Here is a 16,454-nt window from a genome sequence, read left to right as displayed (position 1 = left end):
ACTTGACCATGATTTGAGAAATGCAAATGAAAAAAATAAAGCTCTTTCATCAGAATAGTAACAGCACTAATAATTCTCTTGGAACTTTTAGTGCCCAGATAGTAAGTGATGAGGCTTTGCTAGATCATCTTACCCACAGGGTGTTGGCCACATCAATAAATGAAAGCAGTAACTGTCATAAAATTAGAAAAAAATAAAAAAGTAGATTAATTTTTTAGAGACAGTATATATCAAACAATCCAGTATCTCAGTTTTATATGAGAAATTGTATTTCTGATTATTACTTGTAAGCCGTACATGTTCTGTATGCCCTAGGGTGGAAATTAGGGACAAAGGAAGAGTTATAAATTCAAAAGCATAATCAGGTTACAAATAATACATAAAGTGTGAATGTAGATTATTCCAGAGTAGTTGATTGACTTTGCATTCCAAGGAAGAAAAACAGTGATATGTAATTTAAATGAAAAATCTTGTAGATGTTTCACGATTATGTATAACGTTAAGGCACAGCTGAAAAAACTAAAAACCGACTGCAAGGAATTCTAATTTTCTGTACAACAAGACATGAATGAACTGTCTCATGGTTCTGTTTAAAACCAGGGTGTTGCTATTTTTAAGAAAAAGAAAAGAAATCTACCTCTGCAAAAGGTAAAACAAAACAAAACAAAAAAACCCCAAAACCTATGAAAATTAATTAAAATAGCTTTTGTAGTCCATAAGGTCATAAAAATGCTAGCACAAAGTGGCTGAGGCTTCCTCAGTTGACGCTTTAGAACATCTTTTGGAACCAGAGTGCTGGGAAACACCCTTGAGGAAACCGTCATCTTATGAATGTCCACAGCTGCCATTTTACTTTCTGCTTTTATGTTTCCTCATGTCTCATCGTGTAAGGTGTCTCAGCCTCCTCAGTTTCTCAGTGGTGCCCTCCCATGCTTGCTGTCCCCAACGTTTTTCTCTCCTTTGCCTCCAAATACCAAGAGGGGTATTTTGGTGTTCGGTTTGCCACTGAAACCGTTTGTGTGTGGTGGGAATGAATCATTTTGTTGCTTAGATTCAGTTCAACCTAAACACACATTTTCCCTGGCAGGAGGCCAGCCATGTACTTCCATAAATGGCACCAGCATCCAGCTAGCGCTGGGCATCTGAGACCTGAGTGCCCCTGTGTGCAGCCGGTGGGGTGCCTTCTGTGAGCCCCTTGTGCTCACCTTTCAGTTCCACTCACCCCTTTAGATCAGATATTGAGGCTCCAGGCTCAGGTGAGGCAGTAGCCTTCCCAATGGCCCCCAAATGCCTGGCCCCTCCTTCCCCCCGTGAGCCTGTACTTACTCCTCTCCAGGCACAGCTCCATTACCTTCTGCAGCTCCTTGTTTCTTATTTTCAATACAGGCTGTTCTAGCTGCTAAGCAAAGCCAGGAAGCAAACCATAAAGCCTCAGTTTCCCAAGCCTCTCCTCCACTACTCCCTGGCCTGCAGCCCAGCTAAAGGAGTATCTGATCGCAGAGATGTCTTTGTGCTCTCTACCTCTCCGTCTTGGCTTATGAGGCATCCTTTTTTGGAATCCTCCCCATCTTTCAAGCCCATTCATATTACACCTGCTGGCAAGGAGCCTTTCCAAGCCTCCCTGTCCACTGTCCCCACATTGGGTTCTAGAGCTCACCCATGGCACTTCACGTGGCTTCTGGTGTTGTGCCCTGAAAGATGAGGTGCAGTCTTCTTTCTCATCTCGAATTCCCCTACAGATATAATTACAGCACTTTGAACATAAAAGGTACTCAGTAAGGAGCTGTGACTTTGAAGATTATGAAAACCAAGATTAGCATTAGCACATGAGTAGGATTGCTCAAGCAAGTGTCCATTCCAGAAATGTTCCCACCCTTAATTCCTGACCACTTTTCACACCCCTCCCCACCTTTGGGATGTAACTCTGAGCATTGTCATCCTCTGCCTTTTTCTCCTCCTCTTCCTCTTCTTCATCCTAGTTATGAGGAGTGAGGAGGGGGCCCCAGAGCTCTGCGCTCCTGGATAAACCCACAGCCCCTACCCCAACCCTCACATCTCACCATCACAGTCTGCCTTGAGACCATCAGGATTCATTGCATTCTGCCTTTCTTGGCCGGCCCAGGTATCTAGCTTTCCCTTCTCCCCCTAGACCTTCACCCCTGTACCATGCAGTGCATCCCTATCTCCTTCCTCTCCCTGCTATTCAGAAGCCTCTGTGTCTTCTGGGACTCAAGGTTTGTCACCGCTCAATCCCATTTATCCACAGCCTCGCCTGTTCTCCTTCCCACTGTTACCAGCAACTATTTCAAAACTTCTCCTCTCTCCCCAGATTACCCTCACCTCCTCCCTCGTGCACAGTCACACGTGCCCATCTTGCTTCCTCTGTCACTGGGAAAATGAAGCAGTCAGAAGAGTCCAGTTAAATGTTCTACCATGAGACCCCCCCCCCACCCATCTGCTCAGCGTCAGGCCTCTGTGCTTGGCATCTCCTGTTCCTCTGAGTGAAGCGTCTGTCCTGTGGCTGAAGGTAGCCCCTCCCTGAGCCCTGGGGCCCATCCCTTCCCGGCCCTCCAGCAGTTCAGCAGTCTTCCTTTCCCTGCTGCCTCATCAAAATTTCTGTTGGGTCATAAGCATTAGCATTCAAAAATGCTGTACATCAAAAACTAATGATGTATGGTGCTTAACATAATAATAATCTAAAAAATGCTGTACGTTCTTCCATCTTCAAAACAAACAAACCAACCAACTTAACTTGATCCCTACATTCTCCTCTGGCTCGTCCACACTGATGCTTCCTCTCTCTATATTCTCACTGACCCCCTCTTCCTTGCTGCTCTTCCTCCTTTATCCATTGTCTGTTCCTTTTCATCTCCATTACCGGTTCCTCCTTATGACCACCCTCCCCAGTCGCCTCCTAAGTGCCCTCGTGCAGTCTCATGGCTTTAAATACCATATTTTTGCTGACAGCTCCCCCATTTATGACCTTGATTTACCTAGATCTCTCCCTTTTATTTCCAGCCACCTACCTGATGTCTCCTTTGGATGGCTAATATCTCAAAACTAGCCCCAAACCAAACTCCTCATTTCCCCACCTACCGCTCCGCACTTCCGCACTGCTCCTCTCGCTTCTCCACATTCCAGTTGAGGGCCATCCATCTTCCTCTGGCTGGAAGGCTGGGTGTTGTACCAGCACCTCTCCTTCCCACACAGGGGCAAATGCTGGCGGCTCAGCTGTCAAGACATATCTCAAGGCTCACCTCTTCTTACCACCTCCACTGCTGTAGTCTTATTCCAAACCGTCTTAATCTCTTGCGTGGATTATTTATAATAGCCTCATAACTGATATTCCTGTCTCCACCATTGACCCACTGTGGTCTATTCTAAACACCACTGCCAGTGTGACCCGGAAACACAAGCCCGATCACGGCACTCCAACACTCAAAATCCTCCCATAGCTCTCCCATGCGGCGAAAAAGCCAAGTCCTCGCAGTGACCTATGGAGGTGCCCCCAACTCTGACACTGTGCCTCACCGCTTCCCCGCCTCAGTCCACTGCAAGCCCACCTCGGTATTCCACGGTCCCATCTTGTACCTTTTAATCTTTTCTTCCCTTTGCCCAGAATGTTCCTCCCTGGGTGTCAGTGGAGCTCTGTCCCTTCCGTCTTTCAGTGATTCCTTCTCCGATCCCGTATCTCCGAGCTGCGTAGCACCTGCCCCACTCGAAGATTCCACCCCGAAGACCAGCACTGATTCACATCCTACTGACAGCATTTGTTTTCGTCTGGGTCTGTCCTTCCCCACAAGAATAGAACTTCCATGAGGACAGAGGTCTTTATTAGACCCATTTGTTCACTGTGGTATTCCTAAAATAGTGCATGGCACCACTGGGGTACTCGATTAGTTCTTGTTGAATAAATGAAGAATATTGCTGATTTTCTTCCACATTCAAGGAGAAAGCCAAGCACTAGTCACCATTACTCGGACATTCTGGGCTGCCAAACTGCCCTGGGCTACTCCTAATGTTCACTTTTCCTGTTAGGAAGGCTTCCTGTGTGACTAACATAACAGAATAAAATTAAATTAAATTCAAAAAAAAAAAAAAAGGAAGGCTTCCTGTTTTCTCAAGGTGAGGCAGTCGTGGTGCTGGGGCCGCTATGGTCAGTGGCCCCAGGCAGCAGTGATGCCTTTTGTGGCCTCCTGGGCTTGTGTCCTTGGGTCTTCTGGAAAAATTTCTGCAGCCAGTTCAGTAGTCAAAATTGGGCCCAAACCTCAAACCAGTGGCTGAGTACATCATGTTCTCGGCCTGGCGTGTGCTGTTATATAATTTAACATCAAACACTGGGCCAAGACTCATGTTTTCGGCTAAGTTGAAAACCAACCAAGTAAGGCATTGGAAAAAATCATTCCTTTTCCTTTGAGATTTTTCACACGAGATGTTTTATCTGTAACCTTACCTAATGCAGGTTCACTGGAATACCACCCTTTTTAATCTTCTTGGCCATTAAACAAAACAAAACACCCAAAGCCATCAGTAGGAATCAGTAGAGGGGGCATCTGTGAGGATTATATGCTACAATTTCAGCAGCCTGTCACTCTCCATCTATGAAATATTTAGCTTATTCATCATTTTAACGAATATGTTCAAGCCTAGATAATGCCCCCTATTAAATGCACACATTTGAATGTATTCCCTTTAAAAGGATCTAAACATGCAGTAAACTCTAAACAGAATGCACAGAAGAGGGGGAAAAAATGCCTTTCCCCGAAGAATTAGAATTTATACCAAAAAAAAGGAGTAAAAGTTCGTACCATTAGAAACCTGTCAAGAAAATAACAAGACAGAAGGGAAAATATTATGAAAACAACTCTTTTGTGAAGGAGTTTGTAAATTATACTGTTAAATTCATAGATTTGGGTGAGGGGGGAGGAAACAACAAGCTATCAGTTGCAACCACATTCTGTCACAAATTATTGTCTGTCCCAGGCTGACTGACAGCTCACAACCACATGTTTCCAAAAAAACAAAAGTGGAGAAAAGAGCATCCTGTGGAAAGCGGTCGTAAAGATACCTGTTTCGGGAAACGCTGGAGGGGCAGGGCAGGCAGACAAAGGCAGGAATGGCAGGTGCCCAGAGTGAACTTGGAATTAATGACGCACACCTACCTCCCTGAGATTAGCTCATTGGGGTGACTTATTCCCTCCCAACTTGTGTTTGCGTTGATTCTTGCTTCCCGGATCAGTCCTAAACCCGGACATTCCAAACAACCCCTTCGTCTTGGCGCTGTCACCGTGGTCTGGTGGCCTTGCCCCACGGCAGGCAAAAGGAGGGTCGCTCGCCGCCAGCTCAGGGCAACCCTCCTCTCCTTTTCTGAGCTGCTCTTCCATTCTGCACGATTGCCACCGTAATCATTCTGCACGATTGCCACCGTAATCACATTGCAACTGTGTCCTGCAGAGATAGAACATTTCATTTTCTTGACCTGCAATGTGAAATGAGTTAAAAGTAAGTGCTAAAGAATGATAATACTGAGCTTATGCTGGCTGCATAACAATGGATTTGTCTTCTTCCCGAAGAAAATGAAAGGCTCCGAGGGGGTCTCTTTTCCTGATGCAAAGAGATGCGTAGAGTATTCACCAGTTCTCATGGAGCCTGGGCAAAATTTTGGCTAAAGTGAAATACAACCAGTTGTTTAGTTAATAGAAGCAAACGTGACTATTAACAAGACAAATTCTCCTTTCCTGAGGGTTTATGATGTCTGAGTTGTGTCTGTGTTGTTTTTTATATTTCAGTATTTTAGGCTAAGTAAAGTCTATATTTCTTTCCCAACTGTTGTACTTACTGGCCTAATTTAGTTACAAGGAAACTCAGTGAACCAGTTATTTAGAAAATATATTTGGACCACTTGAAATCTAGTAACTGGTGAGATCAGTCGAATGGCTCCCAATATGCCAACATTTGGAAGAATAAAACCAATTTCATTTTATTTTTTTTAAAGGTAAGTTTTTTTTAATTGAACAGAAGAAATCGAAATTGGAAAATATTGCCCCCTTTTTCACTTTTGTGAATTTTAAATGTTTTTTTTTATATGGATTTTTTAAAAATTCTCATCCTTTTGTAACATTTTATCTTTAAATCTCTCTTAGCAATTTATTTAATGAATCAACATCCTGTAAATCCACCACTCGGTTGTATGTTCCAGTGGCATATTGGAGTGGTATTTGTAAGATGTAATTACACTAAAAAATAGTGAATATTAGCAGTTTCAAGATTTATCTGGATAATTAGTGTGAGGGATATTCATTAAAACAAAGTAGCAGGACATCCTCCTGAAGTTATCAGAAATAAAAATGACCTAAAACAGGTTATGCAGAAGGGTTTGTATTTAATAAGGTATGATTTTTACATCATGATGGCTCTCATTATGATCGTCACTTTGATTGGAATGCACGTGTAGATGGAAAGTCATCTTCCGCCTTGTGTGTCTCCCCAGTCTTAACCTTCAACCAGCTTCATCAGTTTGATGACCACAGCTGGGTTCAAGAGGCAGCATCTTACATAAAATCTTAACATGAATAACTTTTGAAAGAAATGTAGTTTATATATGTTTCCAGTGGAAACAGATGGAAAGTGAGAGCTTGACACTCCCTGTTTCCCTGTACTGATTCATCTAAGGATAAGCCCAGTCTGGAATGCACCAGACACAAGGATGGCTAAGTTCTTTCAAGAATCAGGTGAAGTGTGAATGGAAAACCCAACGAAAGGGTAGAAAGGGCTGGTGTCAATATTCAATTTTTTTTAAAGATTTTATTTGTTTATTTGACAGTGAGAGAGGGAACACAAGCAGGGGGAGTGGGAGAGGGAGAAGCAGGCTTCCGGTGGAGCAGGGAGCCCGATGTGGGGCTCGATCCCAGGACCCTGGGATCATGACCTGAGCCGAAGGCAGATGTTTCACAATTGAGCCACCCAGGCGCCCCTCAATATTCAATTTTAATTACATTTTTTACCAACAAAACCAAGAAAATTCTAAGGCGAGAAATTTGAACATAAAATTTCTACTTTCAGAATTATCTGTCCTGACCCCTCGTGAGGGTGGTGGCATGATGGATCAGATGCTCAACACCGTCACGTTCTGATTAAAAAGGGTGGAAGCCCTTAAAAAAATGGATTCTGCTTAGCGAATTGAACATTACATTCCTAATATTTTTTCATCCTGAACTCATTTAGCAGAGGAAATGGATATTTCATCAGACATGGATTTGACATTCCATCACATTATACCGTAAACAGGACAAACGGTGTTTTGGAAATGGAAAAGCAAGCGAGCTAAGACGTAGCCACTGGAAGGCTCTGGTTATCTCATTTAAACAGATATTAAATGTGGGTGCCAGTAGTGTGATCATCAGCTGCTTCCCACTTTGTGAGTAAATTGCTTAGAAGGAGTCTTTTGCCTACCAGATGTGACCTAGATTTAGATTTCCAAAGGCAGGGGAAAATCTCTATTGTGTTAAAAAACAATTGCTGGTAAAATGCATGGTAAATGAGCTTATCTCACTTTTCCAGGTGTTTGGGCTAATATGTTATGGAATTACTGCTTCACTTATGAAAAATAATTGAGGAAAATGTTCCAGCAAATCAAATTTGGATAAAGGCTTAGGATAGCTATTGTGTCATTAGCAAGTTTTTAAATGGCAGAAAGAGCAGGGAGCCAATAGAGATAATAAATATAAAAAAGAACTGAGAAGAGTCTCTTAGAAAAGGGTCAGGCATGGGTGTGCTATCCAACTTATGTTATGGTTTCATAAAATATTGAAGAGCAATATGAACAATTACCCTCCTTTCGGTGCATATGAAAGCTGTTGAAAAAAATCAAAAGCTTGTCTGTCTGCTGGCTCTGATAAGTCTTCTTAGTCTGGTAAATGCAGGAAAATTTTTAAAAATGTAACATCTTTATTCTCTTACCCACCGTCTGTCCTTTTTCATTTCCTTCCATTTTCAGGAGCTGCCACCCCGAAACCAGTCCCAGAACCCGAGAAGGAAACAGACCACACAGTCAAAATTGCTGGAGTCATTGCTGGCATCTTGCTGTTCGTTATTATATTTCTTGGAGTTGTGTTAGTAATGAAGAAAAGGTGAGCGCCTAGCTGTTGCCAGAGATGCGGTTCTGTCCCATTGTTTGCCAAGTTGCTTCATGAGTGTGAAAATATTCAAGTTACTGAATTGGTTTTGAAGGCACACCTGTGACTCTGATTGTTGATATTTTTCCTCATCTAGCATTCAAGGTTATGGGACAAAATTTAAAGGAATGACTGTGGTGTTGTATGACTATGCCGAGTTAACATAAGATGACATGTCTTCCCACACATTGGTGCATAAAACTCTGCAGAATCTTTAAAGACATTTACTAATCAGGAAATTTTTAGCACTGATTACTAATGTATTAACACATTTGATATTCTCAAGGACATGAGAAATAAGACTTCTCCCCTTCTCATTATGATGAAGATAATGGTGATGACCAAATTTATTGAGCCCTTGTTATGTGCAGGCAGACACCATACTGGGGGCTTAATCTGCACAACACCCCATGAGAAAGAGACTCTGAAAAAACAGGCTTGCAGGAACATAGCCCATGGTATGACTAAGGACAAGAATAAAGCACACTGGATGTTGTCAGATTGCTCTGTCTGGTCGAGGGGTGGTTTGGGGGAGGAGAAAACCCAGTATGGCTCTAACAAGCAATCCTTGCCTCCCACCCTTGAAAAATATCCAATGCCTTTTGTGTTGTAGAAATGAGTGAAAACTTATTAATGGTACAGTGTTCAATTTATATAAAAATTATCAACATAAAAATATAGATAGTGATAGCTTAATTTTTCCCATACAGTAATAATACTCCACCTTCATCCTTTTCTCTGTAGTTTAAAAACAATTATAGAGTAGGAGTAGGTCATGGATGCTAGGAGGTGAGGATGGAAAGTTCAGCAGAGTGAGGTCTTGAAGGTCTTGTCTGTCATCTAAGGAGGCTGGACTTGGTCCAAAGATCCACCGATGGCCTTTAAGCAGGTAGTAATGGGATGTCATTCTAATCCCAGAAAGATCACTCTGATATTAGGATTGAGCACAGAGGGGAGGGAAGAGAACTCAGATCAGGAGGAGCAGTTGGATGAAGAGGGGGCAGCCTTAGAAATATTGGGAGGTAAGTTTTAGTGGCCATTTGGAGGCAGAAGCCCAGGGAGAAAGAGTAACAGAGAAAGAATCTAGTTACTGTCTTGGGCAGCGTAGTCGAGATGTTACCATTCAGAAAATGTGGCATGTGGGAAGTAGAACATATGTGGAGAGTGAAGATGGGAGAGGTAGGCCTTGCATTTTTTCAGTTCGCTGTTCCGTGAAGTTCAGTGGAAACTTCCACTGGGCAGTTGGACGTGCTGGTGCGGACTCGGAATAACACTTTCCACAGACCAAGTCATCGGCCTGTGCTGAGCTGAAGCCCTGGGTTTGGATGAGGTCACTCAGAGTCACTGTACAGGGAGAAGGAAGTCAAGGATGAAGAGAAAACCTTGGGTAACACACTATTTAGGGGGTGAGCTCATATCCAACATGCATCTCTTCTGGCTTTGTCCTTCATCCTATGTTTATTGTTCTACTCAGGCCCCAGGACAAACCATTGCTCTGTCCCAGCTGCGCATGGTACTAATGGACCCCCATCATTTGAGTGCTTCCTTCCCCCCTGTTCTACATCCTCAGTTCCTTTCTTTTTCCACCCATCATTTAATTTCTCTCCTTATTTTTCTTTCCATTTTCTTCTTCTGATGAGAGCTTTTAAGATCTACTCTCTTAGTGGGGCGCCTGGGTGGCTCAGTCAGTCAAGCATCTGCCTTCGTCTCAGATCATGATCCCGGCGTCCCGGGTCGAGTCTCACGTCAGGCTCCTTGCTCTCTGGGGACTCTGCTTCTCCCTCTGCCTGTGCCACTCCCCACCCCGACTTGTACTCAGTCTGTCTCTATCAAATAAGTAAGTAAAATCTTAAAAAAAAAAAATCTACTCTCTTAGCAACTTTCAAACATGCAACCCAGTGTTGTTAACTATGGTGACCACACTGTACATTAGATCCCATGACCTATTAGTCATATAAATGGAAGTCTCTTCATTTTCTCTTCTTTTTTTCTTTTCATTTCACTTCTCTGTAACTTTCTTTTCTTTATCCTTCTTTTCTTCTTCTTTAGCTATTTATCTCTTTAGTTCTTGCCTCCTCCATGTTTCTCTTTTTTTTATTTCTTCTCTTACTTCTCCATCACCTCTTAGGCATTTTTCTCCTGGATCCTCTGCATTGCTCCCCACCCCAGTGTTTATGCAGATAGCTTACCTTTGCTACCAGTGGTTGGTCCTGTTCTTTTTTAATATTGCTCAGTATAAATTTGAAGCAACACTAGGCCTTTCCATGCCTGGATATTCAAACTAAACATTTTTTTAAAATTGTATTTTATTATGTTTTGTTAATCACCATACATTATTACATCATTAGTTTTTGATGTAGTGTTCCATGGTTCATTGTTTGCATATAACACCCAGGGCTCCATTCAATATGTGCCCTCTTTAATACCCATCACCAGGCTAACCCATCCCCCCACACCCTTCCAAACTAAACATTTTGAGATTTATTTTTAGTTAAGGGGATATATTGGATTTTTGTGTCATCTGGCAAACTGTCTATGAGGAATAGCCTGAGACTACTAATCCAGTTGCCCTTTGTGACCTTAGCTAAATGTCATTTCATCCTCCAAGGGTCTATTTCTGCTGGATTAATTCATTATTCTACCTAGGTCTCTCAGGTAGTCATGGAGGTTATGTTATAAATTATGCATTTGAAGAGCTTACCTCTGGTAACATATGGTCTTGATACAATATTAGACTAAATACCAATAGCTCATATCAAATTTACATTATTTACTTATTATTTACCAGGTACTAATCTGAAAAAGGTTGTTTTCACAGCATGTACCACTTTTGTATTTGCTTTTTCTAAAATACAGAATATGCTCTCTGGAAGGTAAATTTACCAATATGTCATGCCTATAAATACAAAACTTATAAAATTTAGACCTGAACAGTCATGTGGTATAAACTTTCATATTCAATAGGCATTCTTAAAAATTCTAATTATTTGGGGTTTTCTCCAAAATTTTAGTCTAAATTTTAAAAGCTGTATTCTTAAATCATTAAAGCATGATATTAATCATAAGTTGCAGGAGTATCATTGATATGTAATAAGCCACATTGTTTGGTTAGAAGAACACTGAATTGATTTTTTTATTGAGGACTGCCATATAACATTACAGTAGTTTCAGGCATACAACATCATGATTCAATATTTGTATATATTGTAAACTGATCACCACAATGAATTTAGTTACACCCCTTACCACCTTTTGACCCCCTGCCCCCACTTTGCCCACCTCCCACCACCCCCAGAAGAACACCAACTTTGGATTTGGAATTCCTAGACCTGTGTTTTAACTACGTTTGTGATTCTGAACTTCTCTGGGCCTTAGTGTCCTCATTTGTAAATTGAGAAAATTATACTGGATGATCTCTAAAGTCCCCCCCACTTCCAAAATACCGTGTTTTCTCTATGCCTCAGCCTCTGTTGACATTGTATGTGTGCTATTCTAGAAGTACCGTGGGCAACTCATTGCTGTATTTCATTATTTGAACAAAGCCTGTAGTTCTTCCAAAGGCTGTCATGGTTCAGTTGGCTCAAGTCTAGAGGTGTGACTCGGTGAACTGCTTATCTTTTAGCCCGGTTTCCCACCGTCAGACAGGAGGGAAAGGAGGGAGCGGGGAGGAAAATGAAAACAGGGAGGGGGAGAGAGGGAAGGAAAGAACTGCCCCAGGTGTGGGGTTCAGTATGTCATTAGTCGTTTTTGCTGGTTAAAGCCTGATGCTAATCGGATTCCGGTTCCATTCCTGCACGGGCTAGTTAGCTCCCGATGCTTCTGCCCATGGCGCTCAGTGTCAGCCAAGGCCACTATGTGCCATTGGTCATAAAGACAGATGGGGCCCAGGAGAAAGTGTGGTGGAACACGCTCATCAGTATTTCTGGAAATACAATGGGTAGTCTGTCAGCATGCCAGGCCAGATGGCCCTGAGCTCCTAGGAGTCGGTGGGGGTGGGGGGGACAGCACAGTTAACTGGGAGGCTTTGCCAATTATTAGCTTAGCTAAGATGATGTTGCTTTCTGAAGGACTGGCCTTCTATAAAAAGTAGTCGCTTAAGGTAGGCCACCAGTAGGATAGGTAAAATCTGTTCAACTCATGCTAACTCATGGAGTTCATTTACATCGAGGCAATAATGACTAAAAGCAGAGACAACTATCAGTTTTATTTGGCTATAATGTTTTATAAACCTATCACAAATGAATGACTAGTTGTTAATTTATTGATGAATATTAATCCACTTGAGCTTGCTTGGACTAATATAATATGAAACTACCTTTTCCTTAAAAACTGTTATAAAACCTTTACATTTACATTTATTTTTATTTTATCTGATAAGGAAAGCTATTTCTTACTGTTTTCTCTTTCCCCAAAATATGTGTTCTTTTGAGAGTGCAGTGTTTTGATGCAGCAAATGTTAAGAAAGGCTATAAGATGGATGTGAAATTAAAGTTTCATAGAGTTATATGACAATATACAGTTGACTCTTGAACAACGTGGTGGTGAGGGCACTTGACCCCCCGTCATGCAAACATCCAAGTATAAGGGCTCTCCCAAAACTCAGCTGCTGATAGCCTACTGGCAGTTGATAACATAGTCAATTAACATATTTTCTATGTTGTATGTTTTATATACTATATTCTTACAATAAAGTAAGCTAGAGAAAAGAATGTTACTAAGAAAATCATAATACATTTATGCTACTCTACTGTATTGGAAAAAAAAGTGTATAAGTGGACCCACACAATTCAAACCTGTGCTGTTCAAGGGTCACTTGTATTCTCAAAATTAACATATAATAAATTGAGCAGGAGATACTTAGTGTTTATCATTTTTTCATCCATGTATAATTAAATATATTCATGAAAATGAAAATACCTGCATTTTCAACATTTTTCATAGGGAATAATTTATCTCAATAACATGTTTGACAGAATTTAGCATACAAGCACCATCAATTTTACCCTGATTAATTATATTTACTATTGTTTCTAAAATTGTTATAGATCTTTTAGAAATTTGAGGACATTTGTGTTTTTTTTATTTTTTATTGTTATGTTAATCACCATACATTACATCATTAGTTTTTGATTAGGACATTTGTATTAATTACAATAATCCTGTTTCAGCTATTATGGAAAATAGAAATTAGAGAAGTTGGGACTATATGAAAATAATTAAAGAGATATGCATTCTTGGTCAAAATAGCAAATGTTAGCTATTCAACTACATGAACACCTGTTAAGGTAAATGTCACTATTTTAATCCTGAAGCACTGTACCTCTACCTCCTTTCCAGAACATATTTTAACAAGTGTACATTTTGCAAATGGAGCACATGTCATTAAATATTTAGAACCTATTATATTATATTTTTTTATTATGTTATGTTTATCACCATACATTGCATCATTAGTTTTTGATGTAGTGTTCCATGATTCATTGTTTGCGTATAACACCCAGTGCTCCATGCAGAACGTGCCCTCTTTAATACCCATCACCAGGCTAACCCATCCCCCCCACCCCTCCCCTCTAGAACCCTCAGTTTGTTTTTCAGAGTCCATAGTCTGTCATGGTTCATCTCCCCCTCCAATTTCCTCCCCTTTCAATCTTCCCCTCCTGCTATCTTCTTCTTTTTTATTTTTTTTAAACATATAATGTATTTGTTTCAGGGGTACAGATCTGTGATTCAACAGTCTTGGACAATTTACAGCGCTCACCATAGCACATACCCTCCCCAATGTCTATCACCCAGCCACCCCATCCCTCCCACCCCCCCACCACTCCAGCAACCCTCAGTTTGTTTCCTGAGATTAAGAATTCCTCATATCAGAAGATAGCAGGAGAGGAAGAATGAAGGGGAGTAAGTCAGAGGGGGAGACGAACCAGGAGAGATGATGGACTCTGAAAAACAAACTGAGGTTTCTAGAGGGGAGGAGGGTAGGGGATGGGTTAGCCTGGTGATGGGTATTAAAGAGGGCACATTCTGCATGGAGCACTGGGTGTTATGAACAAACAATGAATCATGGAATACTACACCAAAACAAATGATGTAATATATGGTGATTAACATAACAATAAAAAATTTAAAAAAAAGAATTCCTCATATCAGTGAGGTCATATGATACATGTCTCTCTCTGATTGACTTATTTCGCTCAGCATAACACCCTCCAGTTCCATCCATGTCATTGAAAATGGCAATATTTTATTCCTTTTGATGGCTGCATAATATTCCATTGTATATATATGCCACATCTTCTTTATCCATTCATCTGTCGATAGACGTCTTGGCTCTTTCCACAGTTTGGCTGTTGTGGACATTGCTGCTATAAACATCGGGGTGCACCTACCCCTTCGGATCCCTACATTTGTATCTTTGGGGTAAATACCCAGTAGTGCAATTGCTGGATCGTATGGTAGCTCTATTTTCAACTTTTTGAGGAACCTCCCTACTGTTTTCCAGAGTGGCTGCACCAGCTTGCATTCCCACCAACAGCGTAGGAGGGTTCCCCTTTCTCCGCATCACAGGCAGCAACCTCTTTGACCTCAGCCGCAGCAACTTCTTCCTAGAAACATCACCAAAGGCAAGGGAAGCAAGGGCAAAAATGAACTATTGGGACTTCATCAAGATAAAAAGCTTTTGCACAGCAAAGGATACAGTCAATAGAACCTATTCTATTATATTTAAACAATACTGATACCGAGAGAAAAATCTCAATAAAAATAGGAAGTATTTCTGAAGACATCATGAATCAAAAAAGATAAGAGAGAAAATTTGATAAAAGCCCAATTCTCAAAGAGATGCCTGTAGCATGTGGCTGGAGGCAAGTTGGCATTCTCTATAGTTCTTCTGCTATACTTGTTTACATATGCGATAGGAAGTTTTTTCCACTATAGCTCCATGTGAGCTGTATGTGGAAAATGTCTTAAGTCTGGATGCTTTCTTCAGTCTTGTTTCAAAATCACATTTTCTCAAACCACGTTGAGATAGTCATATGTGGATATTTCTTTGTGATTATTATTTAGAATATGTGTACTTGATAGGCAGCTATATAAATACGCAGATGCTGAGATTTTTCTGCTCTAGCACATGCTTTGGCATGCATGAAACCGGATAGCTCGGTACACAAATAAGTATGGATATGTCATCCTAATCTATCAGTCAGCTGATGTCCTTCAGTTTTCTAGATGGTAACTGGATGGTTTGTGGTAGCGAGAGAAGTTAAACAAACTGAGGCCTCCTCTAACCCAGACTTTATGTGATTATCCTAATAGCTCCTATATTAGCCGCTATTTCTGGACTCAACCTAATGGTTTGACTGTGGTCTCTTATGTTCTATTAAGGGTTCTTTGGGAGCTGTTTATACAGAAGATTTTATCTTTAAACAGGAAGATGCGGAACACAGGCACCAAGTTTTTATTTTATAGGAGGAAAATGTCAGAGAATGGTAAGGGGCAGCCACTTGAGATTTAGAATCTTACAGACCTGGTTTGAATCCCAGCTCCTAGTTGGTAGCAGAGTAAATGTGGATGATTTGCTTACCCTCTCTGAACTCAGGTTGCAGTGGGAAATGTGGTGATGAGGCTACTGTGTACTTCAGAAGGGGCCACGAAGATTAAGTAAGATAACTCGTACACACAGCTGGTGCTTGATAAATAATAGCGTAGAGGCCCAGAAGTTTGGAAAGTTGTTCAAGGTAACATAGGTAGTACAGGGCAAAACCTAGCATAAGTCAAGTGTGTCTGATTGTTAACCACTCACTCCACCACTTAACGGCCAACAGCACTAAACTCAGAGATGCCTCTTGCTCTGTTAAAACTCACATGCTGTCTGGATCCATTAGCTGGAGACAGCATAGTAATCAGCATGCGCAGTTTACCATTGCTGTAAGTCTGCAAATACTGGAAACTCTGCTGTCATGTTTTAGTCTTCTTTTTGAGCCATCACAGGAAGATAGCTAAATAAAAGCTTTTTCCACTTCCGCCTTTACAGAAGTGTTTTGTAAATCCTTTTAAGGACGTGTATTTCATGTCATTTCTTCAGCCGTTATGTTTACTTTGGATAACTCACAAAGTGAGGGTGTTGTATCCTTGTCTGGTGTAGTGACTGAGAGAACTGTGTTACGTTTGACAGTGAGCCGTGAAGCAAAGGAGTATTTTACCCCAGCCTTTCCTGCTCAGAGACAAACTCTAGAGTCTGGGAGTGGCGTGCAGGTACCAGCAGTCCCTAGAGACAGTTGC

General features: G+C 41.3%; 1 protein-coding gene across 7 annotated transcripts in view; it reads left to right on the top strand.

Moving 5' to 3' along the window:
- The window catches only part of PTPRM (protein tyrosine phosphatase receptor type M), an 824,645-nt gene that overhangs the window by 577,638 nt on the left and 230,553 nt on the right, over positions 1-16,454 (top strand). For all 7 annotated transcript variants that reach the window (XM_027575435.2, XM_027575436.2, XM_027575438.2 and 4 more), the window contains one exon: positions 7,997-8,129. In XM_027575435.2, the coding sequence (XP_027431236.1) occupies positions 7,997-8,129 (133 nt within the window). The remainder of the gene's footprint in view (positions 1-7,996; positions 8,130-16,454) is intronic.

Source organism: Zalophus californianus, chromosome 14, assembly GCF_009762305.2.
Source record: "Zalophus californianus isolate mZalCal1 chromosome 14, mZalCal1.pri.v2, whole genome shotgun sequence".
NCBI lineage: Eukaryota > Metazoa > Chordata > Mammalia > Carnivora > Otariidae > Zalophus > Zalophus californianus.
Note: the sequence above shows the minus strand (reverse complement) of the source record. Positions and strands in the feature narration are given on the sequence as shown.